General features: G+C 40.2%; 1 protein-coding gene across 5 annotated transcripts in view; it reads left to right on the top strand.

Moving 5' to 3' along the window:
- The window catches only part of LOC149679400 (uncharacterized), a 77,688-nt gene that overhangs the window by 50,141 nt on the left and 7,515 nt on the right, over window positions 1-20,032 (top strand). For 3 of the 5 annotated variants that reach the window (XM_089835152.1, XM_089835148.1, XM_089835151.1), the window contains exons 1-6: window positions 12,958-13,569; window positions 13,646-13,717; window positions 15,475-15,606; window positions 15,697-15,833; window positions 17,526-17,614; window positions 17,710-18,366. In XM_089835152.1, coding sequence (XP_089691278.1) covers window positions 13,504-13,569; window positions 13,646-13,717; window positions 15,475-15,606; window positions 15,697-15,833; window positions 17,526-17,614; window positions 17,710-18,366 — 1,153 coding nt within the window. In that variant the 5' untranslated portion in view covers window positions 12,958-13,503. Of the gene's footprint in view, window positions 1-12,957; window positions 13,599-13,645; window positions 13,718-15,474; window positions 15,607-15,696; window positions 15,834-17,525; window positions 17,615-17,709; window positions 18,367-20,032 lie in introns of those variants that run through there. The other 2 variants (XM_089835150.1, XM_089835149.1) reach the window with 2 other exon arrangements.

Genomic DNA, 20,032 nt, shown 5'->3' with positions numbered 1-20,032 from the left:
AATATTCAACTGAATATAAAAAGGCTCTACAACGTCGCATTAGAATGGGTAAAGAAGAAAAGGGCTTCAAATGTGGTCAGTGTAATTAAGCCGGTAGAGATAATAGCAATTTGATCGCACATCAACGCATTCGCAGTGGTGAAAAACCCTTCGTATGTGATCAGTGTGACTATGGATGCACTCAGAAGGGTAATTTGATCAGACACAAACGCATTCACAGTGGTGAAAAACCCTTCAAATGTGCTCGGTGTGACTATGCAAGCACGCAGAAGAATAATTTGATCACACATCAATTTATTCACAGTGGTGAAAAACGCTTCAAATGTGATCAGTGTGACTATGGATATACGCGGAAGATTCATTTGTTCCGACATAAACGTAGAAAACACACGCATGAATAGGTGGATGTATTGTACAAAAACCGTATTTGCTCGTCTTCTGTAATTAATGGGCCGAAACTGTGGATGTTTCTTCATTCTAAATTGTATTAACGGAAGCGCCTCTCATTTTCAGAGAAAATAATCTTGGTGCACTATACCCAGTTGTAACAACTCCATTTTCAGAACTAATTTTATATTAAATGTAATAAAATTCACGTAGAGGATGTTAAAATAAACCAGGTACTTTTTTGAATTGATCCAAACGTATGAGCTTTTCTTCTTTCGAACCATTTTCATTTCTGTTACCAGCCCACTCGGAACTTTCATTAATTTAGAATAAAAACTATCAATATAATATTTTTTTGAATTTTGGTAAATAAGTTCAGCTAGCTAATTGGACCAAGTCATCTTGCGACTTATTGCCACTTATCTAACGCCTTTACAATGCATAGAGGGGTGGTGGCTAGCCCCTATGCCACAGCTAACCGACAGCGCCCTATACTAACTATTACCGTTAACCATTTTTCTAAATTACCGTTATTTTTGATGGATCTTCATTTGCGTCTTTAATTACTTTAACTTCGTGATCAGCTTTCAATAGAAACAACACAGACACGAAAATTGTCGAATTATAAACTTGTTTTTCCAGTACTGAGTATAGGCGTAGTTGTTTGTTTGAATACACCACTTCGACATTCTGTTGCGCGCATGCCCGATGCGCCGCGCTCGAAGCGCCGCAAGGGGAAAGACTAGAAACTTCTCTTTGTTACCCCTACTAGCAAAAGCGCAACCCCTCGCGGTTTTTTTCCCTGCCCATCTTAATAAGTACTAGTTCGCAGTAGCCCGCTGTGGCGCCCTAGGTAATGTCAAAGTGGTGTATTTATCTTCTTTCCGAATATGACCAAGCCGCCTGGTTTATATCGGTAACACTATTGGGAAGTTTTAGAATTGGTTTGATTGAGTTCTTCTCTAGACTGGTAATGCGACGAACCCCTAGCCTGTTAAGAGCCTACTATTCTGGACCCGTAACGTATTTAACAAAACGTTCACACTTTTTTATGTTGCTTTTAAAATTGTGCATAACGTATATTTGAACTGTAGCACTTATGACTTTTCATCCTCTTGAATAATGAAAATAATAAAATGGCCCTCTTTCCCAAGGGTCTTTACTCATTTCTTATTATCGCTGGTAATTATTTCGACCAAAACTATTTTAACAAAGAGGGGGTGCCAGAACGCGATAAATTGGTAACTTGTCTTTAAGCGGCGTTACCTAGCATTTGATTCACTGAAAATCCGTTGAATATGGTTAGAGCAAAGAGAAGCTTAAAATTCGGCCGTTCGATTTTTGAGCCAAGGTTTCTTCGACGTTTAAGTTGATGTTCATCCCCTTCTAATTGATATGCTCGTTTATTTATCAGCTAACGTATTTTATGAACGACGCTTCTTTTCATAAACACTGTGTTTTCGTTCGCCACAGCATTACATTTTAATAAAGTTCCCTTGAATGTTACTGTATTAGTGTATTTTCGATACTAAATAAATGATATATGATATATGTCGTTTTTAAGTTTTATATGTATAATTATAATCTTTAGGGGTAAGATTAGGGGAACTGTCTAACCTCCACATGGCTAGATTTACGACAAATGTTCGCGCATCTATTCTTATCCCGCTCCTTAATGATTCATAACTATTATGAACCTCCTATTTTTGTAATTAAACAAGTCCTACATACTTTAGAATTAGTTTCATCTCGCAGTAAGTTCTAATGAACCTATCTTAAAACGATTTAACGAAAATTAATTTGCGAGCAAAGAAAAGTTAAAAGTACAACCTTTCGCATTTGCATTTAAGTTTATCTTCATCCCCTTTTTTGTTGATATGCTCGTTTACTCTAGGCTAACGCCTCAATTGAACAACTCACCTTTTTTCTGCGTTTTCGTGCGCATTACCTTTTTTTATGAAATTCGCTTGAATGGAAATGTATTTTTTGATACTAAATTTGTGCTTTTTATATTTTCTGTGGGTAAAGTCGAGAAGAAACGTATAACGGGGACCAAATATTCAACTGAATATGAAAGGGGTCTACAACTTCGCGTTAGAAAGGGTAAAGAAGAAAAACGCTTCAAATGTGAACAGTAACTATGGATGCAGTGGTGAAAAACCCTTCAAATGTGATCGGTGTAAATTTAAATGTACACAGAAGAGTACTTTGATCAGACATGAACGCATTCACAGTCGAGAAAAATCCCTCAAATGTGATCAGTGTGACTATACCAGCACAATGAAGTATAATTTGATCATCCATCAACGCGTTCACAGTGGTGAAAAACCGTTCAAATGTGATCAGTGTGGCTATGCATTCACGCAGACGAGTTCTTTGTACGCTCATCAACGCATTCACAGTGGGGTAAAACCCCACAAATGTGATCAGTGTGACTACGCAAGTGCGACGAAGAATTATTTGATCAGACATGAACGAATTCATAGCGGCGAAAAACCCTTCAAATGTGATCGGTGCGAATATAGATGCAGTCAGAAGAGTCATTTGATCACACATCAACGCATTCACAGTGGTGAAAAACCCTTCAAATGTGATCAGTGCGACTATGGATCCACGCAGAAGTTTCATTTGATCAAACATCAACGCATTCACGGTGGTGAAAAACCGTTCAAATGTGATCAGTGTGACTTTGCAAGCAGGTGGAAGAGTAATTTAGTTGCGCATCAACTTATTCACAGTGGTGGAAAACCATTCAAATGTGGTCAGGGTGATTATGCCAGTATAGATAATCGCAATTTGATCAATCATCAACGAGTTCACAGTGGTGAAAAACTCTACTTATGTGATCAGTGTGACTTTGCTTGTAATCGTATGGGTAATTTGATCCTACACAAACACATTCCCAATGTAGGTCCCCTAAAGGTCCTATAAAAGCCTATATTTTTAAAGAGAGTGTCTATTCTCACCATAGCTGTCCGCGCTCACCTCAATTTAGCGAGCCCGAGCGCGAATTGAGCGAGGCTCTTCGAAATAATTGATAAAGTCACGAGCCCGAGCCGAGGCCGAAAGTTTATGAAAAAGTTTTCTGAGCTTGAGCCCGCGCTCACAATACGTCGCAAACAAATTGAGCCTTGAGCTGAGCCCAGGTTCAACTGTAAAATGAACGAGAGCTTGCGCTGAGCTCTCTTACAAATGTTTTGGCTTTCCTGAGCTCGAGCGAGGCCAACTGAAAACTATGAGACCGCTCATTTTGAAAGGGTGCTCACTGTTTTGAGAATGCGCTCAGCTTGGCTCAGCTTGGCTCAGCGCCGTATTCAGTGCCAACAGAAACTAGCGTAACTCATTGGTAGATGAAGTTTAGAATTTTTTTTTAATACAAATGTAGTGCAAGTCATTTGGATAGTAAATATGTATTGTAGTTTTGCATTTATCGAGTAAAAATAGCTGCAAAATTATTTATTTCAACATCTACACTGTTTGAAAGAAATATTCTCCGGAAATATGAGACCAAGCTCGAGCTTGAGCTTACTAAATTGAATGAGCCCGAGCTCGAGGTGAGCCTTAAATTCTATCGATTTTGAGCCCGAGCTGAACCCGCGAAAGATTATTAGAGAGAGCTTGAGCTCGAGCTTAGCCCATCAAAATTATGCGAAGGAACCCGAGCTCGAGGCGAGCTCATTTATAAAAACTAACTGAGCTTGAGCTCACATTGAGCTCTAAGGAAACACTGTTTCAATTTTGAGCTTGAGGTGAGCTCGTTGTCAATTTCTAGAAAAGTAACGTGAGCTGAGCTGAGCTGAGCCCAAGTGATGGTGGACAGGTATGATTCTCACCCCCGGGTGGAAATAGCCTACGCGCTATTCTCACCCCCCCCGGGTGAAAATAGCTTATACGCTATTCTCACCCCCCTCCCGGGTGTAAATAGCTTAAACGCTATTCTCACCTCCCTCCCGGGTGTAAATAGTCTGACTACTATTCCTACCCTACCACGTGATCGCACTCCCGCGTGACGCCATGCGGCCTAGAATATTTTGGTCATTCCTTTCACTAATTAAGCAAAATGTTCATAAACATCTCCTCCATAGAATTAACATTACACTAAACTTTGGACGCTCATAACTCTGGTTATATTAGAGATACGGGGATGTCCTTTGAGTATGTTATAGTCATATTTGCCCCCCCCCCAAAAGTTGTATGAACCCTGTAACAATGAGGAAAAATATAGATGATATGACGTTGGCATCATCAAAAAAAGTGTTTTCAACTCACTGCAAACCAGAACAGTGAAACATCCCATAACTTTATATGTGTATATAAGGATCTTTTTATGTATTCGAAAGTTCTCCTAACATGAACAGTTTCTATGGTTTAATTATAAAAGCAAGTTTTTACCGAAATGACATTAGTGTCCAAAATAATCCTAACGTGGTCTAAAGTTAAACTATGGTGTCCAAAAAAGCTTGTGGTATAAGTTGTTTTAGGTTTTCCAGCGTTATTTACATGTTTTGTAAACTTCTCGTAATAATTTCCATACAGTGCGTAATCTTTAAATGTATGGCTAACTTTTTGAAAATACATAAAATAAGGGTTAGTCGCATGGTAGGGTGGAAATAGCCTGGAAGCTATGTTCACCCGAGGTAGACTTCACCGGGCGGTGAAAATAGCGCCCAAGCTATTGTCACCCTACCGATGTCTTTACCTCAATTCTTAGTCACGTGGTAGGGTGGAAATAAAATCTACGCTATGTTCACCCGGGGTAGACTTTTCCCTTCACCGGGCGGTGAAAATAGCGCCCAAGCTATTTTCACCCTACCGAGGTCCTTACTTAAATTCTTAGTCACGCGGTAGGGTGGATATAGCCTCGACGCTATGTTCACCCGGGGTAGACTTCACCGGGCGGTGAAAATAGCGCCCAAGCTATTTTCACCCTACCGAGGTCCTTACTTAAATTCCTAGTCACGCGGTAGGGTGGATATAGCCTCGACGCTATGTTCACCCGGGGTAGACTTCACCGGGCGGTGAAAATAGCGCCCAAGCTATTTTCACCCTACCGCAGCCCTTACCTCTATTCTTAGTCACGTGGTAGGGTGGATATAGCCTCGACGCTATTTTCACCTAGGGTAGGAATAGGCTTCCGCCTATTTCTACCGCCTATTTCTACCCGGGGGTGAGAAAAGTGACACTCGTTTTTAAAACTGTCCTATAAAATCCTATTCTTTGGCAAAAGTCGTCGAAAATCCTATGATTTTGAAATTTGCGCAAATTTTAAGCAGTCCACCGGTTAAACCAGGACTCGGGTCTAAAAATATTTTAAAATTTTGATGGTTTCCCTAGTATTATAGCTTAACTAGTTAAAAACTTGGCTTTCTAGCTTTTAAGAACTGCGCCTGCACAATTCTACATATTTAATAGCTCTTTGTAAACTTCATGTGAAGAGTGGTTCTATCTACTTTAAAATGTTTTTTGCTTCGTCCAGGTTATATTTAGTTCAAGATTAAACGTAGTATGGATGAAATCTATAACGTCACATTAAAAAGCGGACCAGAAAAAAATATTCAAATGTTATTATTGTCCTGGTGTTTCTTTTGAAGCGCACCTCAGGTTTTTTGCAAATTTGTAAAAAAAAACCTTACATGTAATCAATGTGCCTTTGGAAGAAAGCTGAAGGCTTGGGATAAGCATAGGCAAAATAGGCTTGGGATAAGCATAGGCAAAATGGGCTTGGGATAAGCATAGGCAAAATGGGCTTGGGATAAGCATAGGCCAATAGAATGGATTTGATGGCCGCGTAAAATTTCATTAATATCCTATATGGATCATATATAAATGTGTTGGACAAACCGTTCACACTATTATGTTATTTTTAAGATTATACATAATTCTTGAATAATGAATATAATAAAATGCCCCCTCTGCCATCATTGCTGGTACTACTTATTTCAGCCAAAAATACTTTGACAATAGAGAGGGGGTGCCAGAACGAAATAAATTGGTAACTTGTAATTACGCAGCGTCACCTTGCATTTGATTCACTGAAAATCCGTTGAATATGGTTAGAGCAAAGGAAAGTTTAAAATACGTGGTTTCTTCTCCTTTAAAGTTGATCTTCATCCCCTTTTTGTATATGCTCGATTACCCATCGGCTAACGCCTTAAAGGGGCTAACCGGCGCTGTTGGGGTCAAGTCCGCCCTTAGTTCAGGCATAGAGAAAGAAAGGTGTTACACCTTTCTTTCTCTATGGTTCAGGGGGAAAACACCCAGCTCTTTGGCCATAAGAAATGGCGCCACCGTCGCGGTGGGCGGGTAAGCAATATGCTAACCAACAGTTTGACCCCCCCTTCACCCCAACAGCTCCGGCCAGCCCCTTTAATTGATCAACACCCCTTCAACGCATCTTCTTTTTTATGAAGTGTGCTTGAATGTTATTGTATTTTTGATGCTAAATTATAAATGATGTTTTTGGTTTTTATATTTCCTGTAGGGAAATTGAAGAAGAAACGTAAAAAGGGGCTCAAATATTCAACTGAATATAAAAAGGGCCTACAACGTCGCATTAGAAAGGGTGAAGAAAGAAAACGCTTCAAATGTGAACACTGTGACTATTCATGCAAGTATGAGTACGATTTCATCAAACATCAACGAAGGCATAGCGGTGACAAACCGTTCAAAGTGATCAGTGCGATTATGCACGTTTCTTTTCTTTTTTTTTTTTTTTTGCTCCATTTAATTGTCGAGCTAGGGCTATGACGCCTTACAGCTCCAATCTAACTAACATAAAGTAACTAAATAGTAATAAAGAATAGATGGGGAGTGGTGGATTACTTTCCCTTCATTCGAGTTAAATTTTAAGAAACCTGCGCAGTTTAAATTTAAAGAGGGGGAGAGTGGGCTGGGAGACCACGTCGGTAGGAAGGGAGTTCCAGATGGGAATAGTCCTCCTGAAGAAGGAATGCTTCATAGGGTCTTTGTGGGATTGACGTAGAAAAAGTTTATGAACGTGCCCTCGAGTCATATGGGCTTTGGGGGCAGCAGTAAAGTAGGTCTGACCTTGGCGGTTTAGGGTTTTAAAGAGGCAAGTGTGGTCTAGATAGGTCCGGCGAAGCGAAAGGGAAGACCAGCCTAAAGAATCAAGTCTTGCCTGACGCGAGAGGTGTTGCTAGGTTGATGGGATGCGCGAAGCACGACCCTGGACATTGTCAAGGAGATGTATATCTTGGGTCATGTAGGGATTCCAAATCTGACTACCAAATTCTAGTATGGGACGGACATAACATTCAAAGAGGCGAGAGAGGAGAGTGCTAGAAATTTTCGGAAAGTTGGCTTTAATAGTTGCCAGTAGGCCATTTGCACGACCGCATGTTTTTTTGATGTGTGAATGAAATTTAAGGTCATGTGAAACTTGAATGCCGAGGTCCCGACACTCATTTACTCGTTGAATGTTATGTCCTGAAAGATAGTACGGGGACGGAGATTGGGGGTCAGATTTGCTTTTCTGTATTGTTAAAACCATAGATTTTTGTTCATTAAATGATAAACCGTTGAGTTCTGACCAAGTCGCAAGTTTTTTAAGATCTGATTGAAGACAAAGAACATCATCATAGGATCGAATCAGACGAAAGATCTTAAGATCATCAGCAAACAAACACAGCTGAGAGGAGAGTACATCAGGTAGATCATTAATGTAAAGTAGAAATAACAACGGACCCAGGACACTCCCTTGAGGAACCCCACTAACAACAGGAAGGAAATCACTTAATGAATCCTCCACCCTAACCGCCTGGGTACGGTGGAGAAGGTAGGACTCGATCCAATGATAGATGTTATTGTCTATTCCAAAAGCGCGCAACTTGGCCAAGAGGCGATGGTGGGGAACAGAGTCGAACGCCTTGGCTAGGTCAAGATAGATAACATCCACCCGACAACCGCGATCAAAGGCTTCTAGCCAGGTGGAAAAGGCGGACAAAAGATTGGTTTCTACCGATCTATTGTTTAAGAAGCCATGTTGAACGGGGCTAAGGTAGAGATTCACGTGTAGTAAAAGGGCGGAATGGATACATTTCTCCAAGACCTTACATATCGCCGAGGTCAGGCTTATAGGTCGATATAGATTTGCTTTTCTGTATTGTTAAAACCATAGATTTTTGTTCATTAAATGATAAACCGTTGAGTTCTGACCAAGTCGCAAGTTTTTTAAGATCTGATTGAAGACAAAGAACATCATCATAGGATCGAATCAGACGAAAGATCTTAAGATCATCAGCAAACAAACACAGCTGAGAGGAGAGTACATCAGGTAGATCATTAATGTAAAGTAGAAATAACAACGGACCCAGGACACTCCCTTGAGGAACCCCACTAACAACAGGAAGGAAATCACTTAATGAATCCTCCACCCTAACCGCCTGGGTACGGTGGAGAAGGTAGGACTCGATCCAATGATAGATGTTATTGTCTATTCCAAAAGCGCGCAACTTGGCCAAGAGGCGATGGTGGGGAACAGAGTCGAACGCCTTGGCTAGGTCAAGATAGATAACATCCACCCGACAACCGCGATCAAAGGCTTCTAGCCAGGTGGAAAAGGCGGACAAAAGATTGGTTTCTACCGATCTATTGTTTAAGAAGCCATGTTGAACGGGGCTAAGGTAGAGATTCACGTGTAGTAAAAGGGCGGAATGGATACATTTCTCCAAGACCTTACATATCGCCGAGGTCAGGCTTATAGGTCGATAATTTGAGGCATCACCTTTATTACCCTTACCCTTGTAGATAGGAGTAACGTGAGCCATACGCCAATCAGAGGGAAGAGCACCTTCAGTAAGAGAGGTTGTAAATAAAATGTGCAGTGGGCGGGAAAGGGTTGAAGCACAATTCCTTAGGAGTCTGTTGGGAATGTCATCAGGACCAGAGGCGCTTTTAACATCTAAGTTATTTAGAATTAAGTGAACACCACGAATAGTAGGAAAGAAATCCAACATCATAGGCACTTGGGGTTGAGGTAAACTTTTTAGGTCAGCAGGGGAGTAGTTAAAGTTTTTAACAAGGGTTGCATTTAAACAGTTCGCCATAAGTAGAGTAGAGTCAGTTTTTGTTCCATCCGGTAACTTGATATTTAGTCGAGTAGGTAGACTACGTATCTGCTGTCGTACAAAACGATAGAATGCTCGAGGATTTGTTTTAACGGAGCATAGCTTACGAGCATGGGCCTTAGCATTGGCATTGGATATGAGCGTCTTCACGAGTTTCACCTGGGCCTTGTAGAGGGGCTGGTAGTGATCATAGAGCGACTGATCACTAGTACGGTTGGCAAGTTTAAGCTTCCTCCAGAGACGTTAATTTTTACGGATGGCACGTTTCGTCGCGACAGGAATCCACAACCGCGACGGGCGTTTAGTAGCCGGATTATAAAGCGGTATTGATTTAGATATACAATCAAAAAGGGTTGATTTGAAGAAAGTCCATGCATCCTCCGTGGTAGAGCGAGAGAGAGGGGACCAGTCAATGTTGGAAAGAAGGGAGTTTAGCAGGACGTAGTCACCCTGGCAGTAGTCGTAATCACGCCTGAAGCCTCGAGGGACCGTGAAGTTAACAGCAAGCGGATATTGTGCATGGAGCGTGATGTGGTCACTGCCACCAACCGGGGGGGTGGCAGTTAGTTCAGGGTTGATATTTGCTTTGGTAATGAAGAGATCAAGAGTCGCACACCTTATATTACGGGTTTGGCCGTAACGAGTAGGGAAGGTCACGTGTTGTTGCAAGCCACAGTTATGTAGTAAGTCTAAAAATTCACAGTGGGGCGAGGAGGAGCCATAAACTGTGGTTAGGGAATTCCAGCAAATGGGCGGAAGATTGAAGTCTCCAGTAATTATTAATTCTTCATGACGGCTTGAAATGGTGATAAGATCCGTAAAAAGCTGCTGAGTAGATGCAAGAGAGCAGTTAGGCGGGCGGTATATACATCCAAGCACAATCCAGGACGAGGTGCAAGGGTGAGTTAGTTCAACCCATAAAGATTCATCGTAAGATGTTGGAATACTAAGTCTGTGGTAATTGAGGGAGGTACGTAGATAGATAATAATTCCACCCCCGTTACCGTCAGTTCTATCTTGACGAAGATTAGCATATCCAGGTAGGTTATAAACTGCATCATCAAGGTGCGGTTTAGCCCAAGTTTCGGTGATGCAGATGCAGTCAGCATCCCATACTTTTGAGAGGGCTAAAAGTTCACTTCGTTTTCCATAAAGACTTTGGGCGTTAAATACTGCAATTTTGAGATTCGAGGCTGAGAGTTTAGGGGAATTGAGGGATGCTGGAACTAGTTTTTTGGAGGTGAAGAGAAAGCCGGTAGAAACTGTTTCGGGTCGGTGATGCATCATGCATGAGCTGTTCGGGGACGATAAAGGTGCTTGGAAAACAGTGACGAGAGATGGTGTGGGCTGCGGATGCATGGAGTCGAAGTCAGGTTTCACTATTTGGCGCTGACGGATAAACAAACCAACTTCCCCGTGAGAACGGCGCTCACGGAGTTCAGCAACAAAGCGTCGATGAGCGTCATGTAAGCGGAAGTATGTTTAGATCACACATCTACGCGTTCACAGTGGTGAAAAACCCTTCAAATGTGATCAGTGCGATTATGCATGTAAGCGGAAGTATGTTTTGATCACACATTGAAGTACATGTATAATAGATGGCGCTAGTGCATAAGGATTAGGGACAGGGGAGAAGTGTAAAGGCTAGGGAAATTTAGGGCACTTGGGAAGTGACTCCCGCCGAGGATAGATCGTTCTATTGCCATGTAAATGATAACTATTTTAACTGTACAACAATACAAATTAAACCTTCACAATTTCTTAAGTATTAATAAAATATGTTCCTAGTTAATTAATGATCCAAGTTCATTACTATAACATACAAACATAATACACATCAACCCTTCAAATGTGTCACACTGATCACGCAGAAGAGTTCATTGATCAGACATGAACTTATTCACAATGGTGAAAAACCCTTCAAATGTGATCAGTGTGATAGATATATGGTTTTTGGGTTTTGAAATCGCGGTCATCTTGGAAAATGGCTGCCATAAAAGTAATGAAATCGTCGTAGCTGTTTCTGGTTTGTGTAAAATCTTGTTAACTATATAATAGAGATATATGGGTTATTTTTTTTATTTTGTTTTAATCCACGACCATCTTGGGAATTGGCGGCCAAAAAGTAAGTAAAACGTAAAGGCATAACGTACCTATATTTTAACCAAATATCTTTACACATGTAACGCGGGGGAACCTTTCCTTCTACCTTCATATAATTACACAACTATTTACCTACTTCATGTTATGAACTTCTGGTTTTCTACATAAATTATATGGAAAATGAAATAGATTTTATACCGCAAAAATTTAATATTTGATTAGGCCCACATTCAGCCTCGAACCACTCAACATGTTTGACGGAAATTCGTCACTAGTCGATTCGTTAATCACGTGTTTTAATTATAATCAATAATTGAGACAGAAATTATGTTTAAAATGATAATCAGGGTTAAGAAAACGAACCTTGGATTGTTTATATTGTTCGTTGTTATAAGTGTGGCGTTTTACTTCACTTGCGGTCGTGATTACGTCATGATGAAATTTCAACCAATGACCGAAGAGGATGATTTTGAATCTGATGATGTGGTTTATTATTCTATGGAGAATGATGATGATTATTTGCCTGTAAATTTTCCCACGGAAATTATTGAACATGAAGAAGAATTTAAAGTTCAAAAGGATGTTTTGTATCAGGTGATTTTGGAGTCAGTTTAATGACGTGGAACATTTTGAATTATACGAATATGTACGCGTTCGACTAGTGTATTTAATCAGAATTAGTAAACTTTAGGTGTACTATAATAACAATCTTGATTTTACTTTAACACACAAGAAATCAGACCAGTGTAACTATCTATTGAATTTAAAGTTTTGTTTTGCAAATTAATCTATGGCCAGGGATAAATTCAATTTTAGAAGTAGGAATGGAGAACGGTTAGTATTTACTTCAGTCCGACTCATAGCCCAGCATAGACCCCTCCCTCCAACACGTAACGAAAATTTTAAATTATTCTATTGGTTCACTTAAACTACGTTTTCATGACGTGGCTGATGGGGGCGTCGAAAAATACGTAATTCCTTTGTACCTCTATCGCTTTGACCCGACTCTTCTTCGGGGCTTTGACGCGCGCCCACATTACTCTGTTCTCCATTCCTACTTCTAAAATTAAATCTATCCCTGCTATGGCAAAATAGAATGTATTGCAACGCATGTCTCAATGAAATTTCTGGTCATTCGAATCAATAGAATCGTCCGTGGGCGTATGATCGAGATGGCTATGATGACTTTCCTACTTGGAGAAGAGAGTGGGATGGAGACTTCATCTCTTTAGCTATAAAGTAGCCTCTATAAACACATCTATGGCAACTACGTTCTCCGAGCATCCTCGCTATTTCGGTATGGGTAATACGGTACGAAAACGTCAAAGATGCCCATTATGAAACTACTCTCATGCAAATACAATGGTGCTAAGCGGCAGAAATTAATAATCAACTATGGAAGGGTAGTGGCGTCCGCAAGGTACTCCTGGAGACTTTCATTGCCGCACATGTTCCACCAACATTATGCTCCAGCCCACCGTTTCCTCCAAGTTAGATCATTGAGCTTCCATGGAGCAATGAAAACGGGAGAAGTATTTGAGGCCATTAGTTAAAGACCGTTTCTGCAGAATCAAGGTCTGCAATTTTTATTGTTCCTTGATAGCGCTCATTCGCCTTGAAAAGTTCATATTTAGAATTGAATAATTCTCTCTTTGAAGCACTTTATTTAAAATTTCAAAAGGGAAATTAGGGAATGTTGGCAGCGTGCCGCCCTTAAACCATCGTCTGCTACCATGACTGCTACACAATTTAAACCGAAATTGGCCCCAACATGAAGGGGTTTCTGTATTTTCGCATTAAATTTTATTATTCTGTAACTTATAGCCTTTCTGTCTTCTCTCTCAATTTATTTGGCAACATTGGGGGAATGATTTTCGTAAAGGATTCGTTGTTTGTTTTTGATAAAATAGCTCTAGTTTGAAAAGTTATGTCTTTAGAGTCAGACATTTCGGAAATGAGTTTAATAAGTCTTCAAAGCGTGGCGCTTAAAGGGGTACTTGAGAAACTATTGGACTATCCGTGGTTTGCACAGGAATTTTAAATTTCGAAAAACTGGACTTTGTTTATAGGAAATGGAGGCGAATGATTGTAACTGTGATCATTTAAGCAAAGATGATGAAATAAAGCAACTAAAAGCCAAGGTGAGTTTCAAAGCCTATAGTGTTTTGGCCAGTACAGCATGAGCCATCGAATCTAGTATCCCTTTAAAGCGAGTCTCGGCTGTGACTGTGGTTTAGTATAAAAAAACGGCACTAGATGCTCCCATAGTCGAGGGGTGGAGTTGACTGACCCAATAAGCTTATCAAAGGCTAGGTCTAGCTCCGCCCTTTCATGCGATTTCTGATTGGTTCCTGCCTTTGGCTACATAAAATTGGTGTGTAGAAGGTTAATCAGTGTGTTAGGGGCGCCACAGTAGCTGATATTTGCTTTAAAGTTTAAATCGCAGTAGAAAAACCTTAAGTAAACCAATGTTTATTGGTGGGTGATTAGAAACACCATAAGCCTATGGTGATAGGCTGATGGAAACACATCCCTCGACCATGGACGAACCAATACTGAAGGACCGATGGCAGCCCATAGAGTCCCATACTAAGTGACTAAACGACCAACATTAACCTTACTTCCCCCCTTTTCAGCCCCAAAATGTTTGGGGGTCAAATGCCGGAAAAAGCTAGCGCCATCTAGACAAAATAAGACGTTAGCTGCTTCCCTCTCTAGAACGTACGTTGATTCCCCTATATGCCCCCCACTATCCGGTTTGCTACTATCTGCCGCTAGAAGGCGAATTGGCCTTATTCCTGATCAACGCCACCGAGGCGTAGCGGCGACTTTTGGAACTATAATAATACGGTAGCCAATTACAGGTGGCGGTGGAGTCGATGGACTCTGATGGAGATGTTATTTTCTCTGTTTTGATTATTACCGCTTCAACTTCAAAAAACGTGTTTTAAATAAATTTATTATTAACCGAATAATCTCCAAATAGACCAAAATCGAATGAAAACTTACTCCGAAAATCTTATTTCATAATATTAGACAGAATAAGAAAGGTAAAATGAACTTTTAATACTTTTGAAACCATATCGCTTGTTAAGCCTTGGCTATTCACATGATTCAAAATAGAGAGTCCATCGGCTCCAGCGCCACCTGTAATTGGCTACCGTATTATTATAGTTCCAAAAGTCGCCGCTACGCCTCGGTGGCGTTGATCAGGAATAAGGCCAATTAACAAGTATTTTCAACTTTCTCCCTCTGCCATCCGTCCTTCAGTATTGGTTCGTCCATGCCTCGACCATTTATAGTGTTATTAAAGGGCACCACAAGAGCCTTGTGGGAGCTCTATGCCCACACACACAAACTGCAGCCTTCCTTATAGTTCTTGCAAAGCTACCGCACCCCCAAACCATGGATTAACTAACGCTAGGGATTGTTCACTAATTTAGTTTTAAATGTAATGCTATCGCCAACTACATGTTCTGAATCACTCCTTGATTCCCCTCTTCATTCCCCCAATTTATTGAACCAAAACGGGTGTAGATAGCGCCATCTCTCGGCAAAAATAAATCGTTTTTTTTTCCCAATTTAGGCAGTATTTCAATTTTGACGTCATGGACCACGTGATATTTGGTCCAATTTTCTTATATAACTTCCTGTTAAGGATAGTAGTTGCTGCTAGGGGGCGTTTGGAACATGCATGCGTTATCTTTTTGGGGGAGCGAAATATCCCTAGCATTAGTTAATCCATGCCCAAACCTCTGGTGGCGCCCTTGACGAAAAAACCCCTTCTGATCCCCCCCGTTGTTGACGTCACTGGTTTCTCTGTTTTCTTTCTGGACACTTTAAAAGACATTCTGCATGTAAGAAAGTCCTATTCTGTAATGCAGTCTATTTTTTTCAGTGTAATGGTTTAATATCAAACATGAAAGAATCGAGAATGACAATTTTATTTGCGATAAATAAGAAACTGGACGAAATTGAGCGGCTCAATGGGGTCATTAAGGAGTTGGAAAGTGAAATCAAGGATCTGATGGTTTGTAACATTCTTCATTTTCGTAGTCGATGTGAAAGAGAATCGGGTTAAAAGTATTAGTTCAATTATTGTTAATTGTTTATAACATAGGAGGAAAGTGGAATACACGAAAGAGCCAACATTGAACGCGTGAAATCAGAACCTGTTGAAAATGATTTAGGACTGAATGAACAGGAATTATCTCATCCTGTTCTGATAAATCAACAAACAGAAGAACAAATACAAAGGTATATAAAGCAAACAAGGCGACCCAAGGGCTCGTAATAGTAGCCACATCGTACGAGTGAATAGCCTCTCTATACCTACCCTAATGAGTGGATAACCCCTCTATACCTTACCTAACCTACTGTGATTGTTCAATCCTTTACTCCTCAATTCGAACTAGGAAACGATAAAAATGTACTGCGCACGCAACACAATTTAAACGAACGTCAACAACAACAAAAAAATATTAATTATAATAAGAAATTACTAAATAATTGTTAAAAGAAGTTAAAAAAATATTCCGCAATATCTTAGCACCAAAAAAAATAAACGTCTCTTCGTTTTGAAGCTTTTACAAGAATGAAAGGAAAGGAATGCTGCCCCAAGCTAGTACCTTCTTTTAAAACTCTTCTCGATTTATGGAGAAACGACGTAACTTCTAGTAATAAACACCACCTTTCCAAATGTAACGTCGGTATATAGTTCCTTTTGCTTTTTAAAAATCCCCCTCGATTTCTTTGAATTTTGAAATCGGGGGGTGAGATGAAAAGCGTGAAACCCTTATTGTTGACGGGTGACAGGAATTTTAAAGGGAGTATTAAACCTTCCATTTAAATTAAGCCAATACTAAATTCCTCTCTCTCTCTCTCTAGCTTTAAATATATGGAGCAAACGTAAACCACATTTCACAAAGCTTAACCTTACCTGTACAATTAAATGTATGCTTGCACTTACTATTATAATCCCCATCCTTTTAAAATACACGAACGAAAAATATCACCTCACCACAATTCTCTCACATTCACTCTCCCTTCAATGTCGAACGAAACGTTTTATACTGCCAAAGCAATAAAATAACCATTTCTTCGGTTAGCTCTGACTAACTATTTCCTTGGGTAACTCTGACCACATTCCAAATCGCGAAAAACTACTACGACCACCACACCCACACCCACAGGCTCGCGGGACAAACTAATAGCCTCATCGTATATATACGATGTGGCTAAAAACTATTGAGAACTTGTCAACGAGGGCGGAGCTAAAACTAGCCTTTGCTTATGCTAAGCTTAGCAGGGCTGTCAACTCCATCCCCTCGACTATGGGAGCATTTTGTGTCATTTGTTTGAACTAAACCATAGTCAAGTCTCGGCTATGGTTAAGTTTAAGCTCAAGCATAATTTTTTATTTGACTGACTAATTCGCGTCCATAAAACTTGATTCGTTAAGCCTTGCCCTGAGAATCGTGAATAAAATCAGAAGTATATAATGCTTCGAGGGAGAAGTGGGGTAATTGTAAACTGATTCTTCCCAACATCATTTTATATTCGGAGCAAGGTTACTATTGAACCAAATCACACGCGTTAAATAGTTCCCCCTCATCATTACTCTATTAGTGCTTAACTATTTGCCAAGGGGCATGCGCTTGTGGTCATTTTTGTCCCACGTCATGACAATCAAGGTTTGTGCAGAGTTGATTGCTGAGGATTTAGCAAATACCAAACAGTTATAGTATTCACCCCACGTTGCGATGCCCATCTGAAGTTTGTTGAGCAGGAAAGCAAATGTTCAAAAAGGGGTCCTTCGCCTGGGAAGAATCATGTTACATGATATAACTAAAGAGTGTCATCCTTTTTCCATTATCCCCTTCTGATAAAATGTATTAATCTTTTATTACTGTTGCTATATCAGTTTTTAACGATTTTTTATTTGTATAGTTCGCAAAGTATACCAGCTGAGATTACCAACAACATTGACCAAAGTCTGATTAAAGTGGAAGCCACGAACCTCGAGCAATTTGGGATAGGTATGGTGTCACATTATTGTGATTCTGACACGCAACCTGATGTAGTTCCAGTTTGATGAAACTATTAGGGTTATTTTTTCGTTTTGATCATCAAGGTTCGTTGGTAAAAGCCGAAGGTGCTTGCAATATCGAAGGCACGCTGACTGAAGAAGACATTAAGGAAGAATCCCCTGAATGTGATGCGGAGATTGGCAAAGGAAACACGTCCCAAACTAAAACTACCTCAAAAAATGCGCGTTTTACAACGCGAATTATGAAACTATGTATTCCTAAACTCAAATGCCGTGACGGTGTTCCTTTACTTAACCTTGAAGGCGAAGCGCAGTTGGAAATGTCTCCTGTCCCAACGACAGATTCGCCTCCCGAGAACAATCTTAGCGTTAACAATTCTTATCCCAAATCACGAATTTCTTCGACCAAGAGAGGAAATGAGAGTATAGCAACTCGATCCAAGAAATTGTGCCTTGAAAAACATGGGGAATTGTCGTCGCTTGACGCAAATAAGGAAGGCAATTCTCAGGAAGAAGGTCCAGAGGAGAATCTTGATGATAACCAGTCCAAAATCACCTCGACCGATTCAAAGATAACTGATAATAGACAAAATCAAACTATGAAACTGTGCTTGCCAAGCGATTTAGCAAAAGAACCAATTGAAGTTGAAGATAATACTTCAGTGTCCAGCTCTGATACACCCGAAAGTAGCTCGTCAAGTAGTTCCGAAAGTAATACAACTCCTGCCAGTTCGGAAATTGGTAAGTCATTTTACGCTTAGGGTCAGCAACGATTTTTGGGACTGGAACATAAGACTCAAAAATCGTCAAAATTGAGCCACTTACAGTAGAAACCTCACCAGCGGTTGAGCCTGAGCTCCGTGGCCACCGGACGAGACAAAATTCCCTTTTAAAAATGCAGGTACCCGGCCGTCCTTGGTGTCTTAAGGAGCCCAAGCAAACGTTGCTCAGATTGATAAGACCTTAGTGCTTTACTCCCAATGGTCTTTGAAACTGTGAATAATTTCACCTAAAGAATATTTTAGAGACCCTATTCCGTCTCTATAGCAGTTCTCGAATCTATGCAAGCAAAGAGAATATACCAAGAGGAGCAGAAAGTCTAGCCTTTCACAAGGCTTTTGAAAGGCTCGGCCACAGTTTTGGTCGTAACTAGATCCGGTTTGTGTTGATTGGCTAAGCAGCGACGCCTTTTATCGGTTAAATTATGTCGACTGCTCATTTTTGGTGGTGGCTACAGGGCCGGAAATATGAAAAATTTCTTATAGGACACGTGTCCAGTGGCCCCTCTATTTGACTGGAAAATTTACTAGTTGCTCCAAATTCAGAGCCGGTCCCTTTTTACAAAGTTTCTGCTCCTCTTGGTATATTCTCTTTGATGCAAGTGGTTAATCGGTTCTTGAGGTAGTGTCGAAGGAACCGCGTCACCGAATAATTGTCCTTCGCGTGCTAGGAGGTTCTATACGAGGCGTTGCGAATATATCGTGTAGCTCACCTATGGCCCAAGATGCATACTTTGTGTGTGAAGCCTTACCGCTTTTGGTCTTACTGATAATGAAATATGAAACGATCTATTATTGAAAATGTAATGGACACAATTTGTAATGCATTGAAAATTACTTAATGTATGGGGAAACAAGGATTTTAAAGAGAAAATGGTGTTAAGGTAAACATCCTTGGGATTTGGGTAGAGCCTTTCGGCAAAATAATGTTATAGTCGTTGCAAACTATCCAAGACGATTTCTTTTCTTCTGACTTAATCGTTGCAATAAGTAAATCACGATTTTGTCACATACACCGCTTACGCGTCGGAGAAGTGGCCATCATATCCTAAAATTATGATGATATCCAACTTATCGAAAATTTTCCGCTTTCTCTACCATCATATTCAGTTCATAAGGGTAACGCCAGGGCCAAATGTTTCCCACACAGTCTTGAGTTAATTTGGTGTTACGTGTTAACGAATTGCAGTTACTTGCATTTAAACTCGATCACCTAGAACCAAAAAGAGGAGAGGACATTATAACGCCTTTCAATAACGGCAGTCATACCATTTTTCTTCCAATTTATTTTATCAGCATATATATATTGCAATAGACTAAAACCTTAAATATTTTCTTAATAATTAACAACCATTAGTTTCCACTTTCTGATAAGTAAAATCTTCGGAGATAGTCATTTCGATTCGGAGCGGTACTAATTTTTTTTCCGAACTTGTGTTTTCTTTAACTTTGTGCCATTTTTGTCCTCGGCATGACCGGTTTTATCAAGTGCTATTGAACATAGTAATGTGTTTGATTCAAATTGTAAGAAGTTTCAGTTTGTTTGCTTTCTGAAGGGAAAATCCGAGAAGCAGCGTTCAACTCCTTGCAAATATTCTCCTGAATATAAAATTGATCTTGAACGTCAC

The sequence above is a fragment of the Phalangium opilio genome, unplaced genomic scaffold (assembly GCF_054372755.1).
Source record: "Phalangium opilio isolate 3A_F unplaced genomic scaffold, DU_Popi_V2 ptg000041l_1, whole genome shotgun sequence".
Classification (NCBI taxonomy): Eukaryota; Metazoa; Arthropoda; class Arachnida; order Opiliones; family Phalangiidae; genus Phalangium; species Phalangium opilio.
The sequence above is the reverse complement of the archived record's forward strand: the minus strand, read 5'-3'. Positions and strand labels throughout refer to the sequence as shown.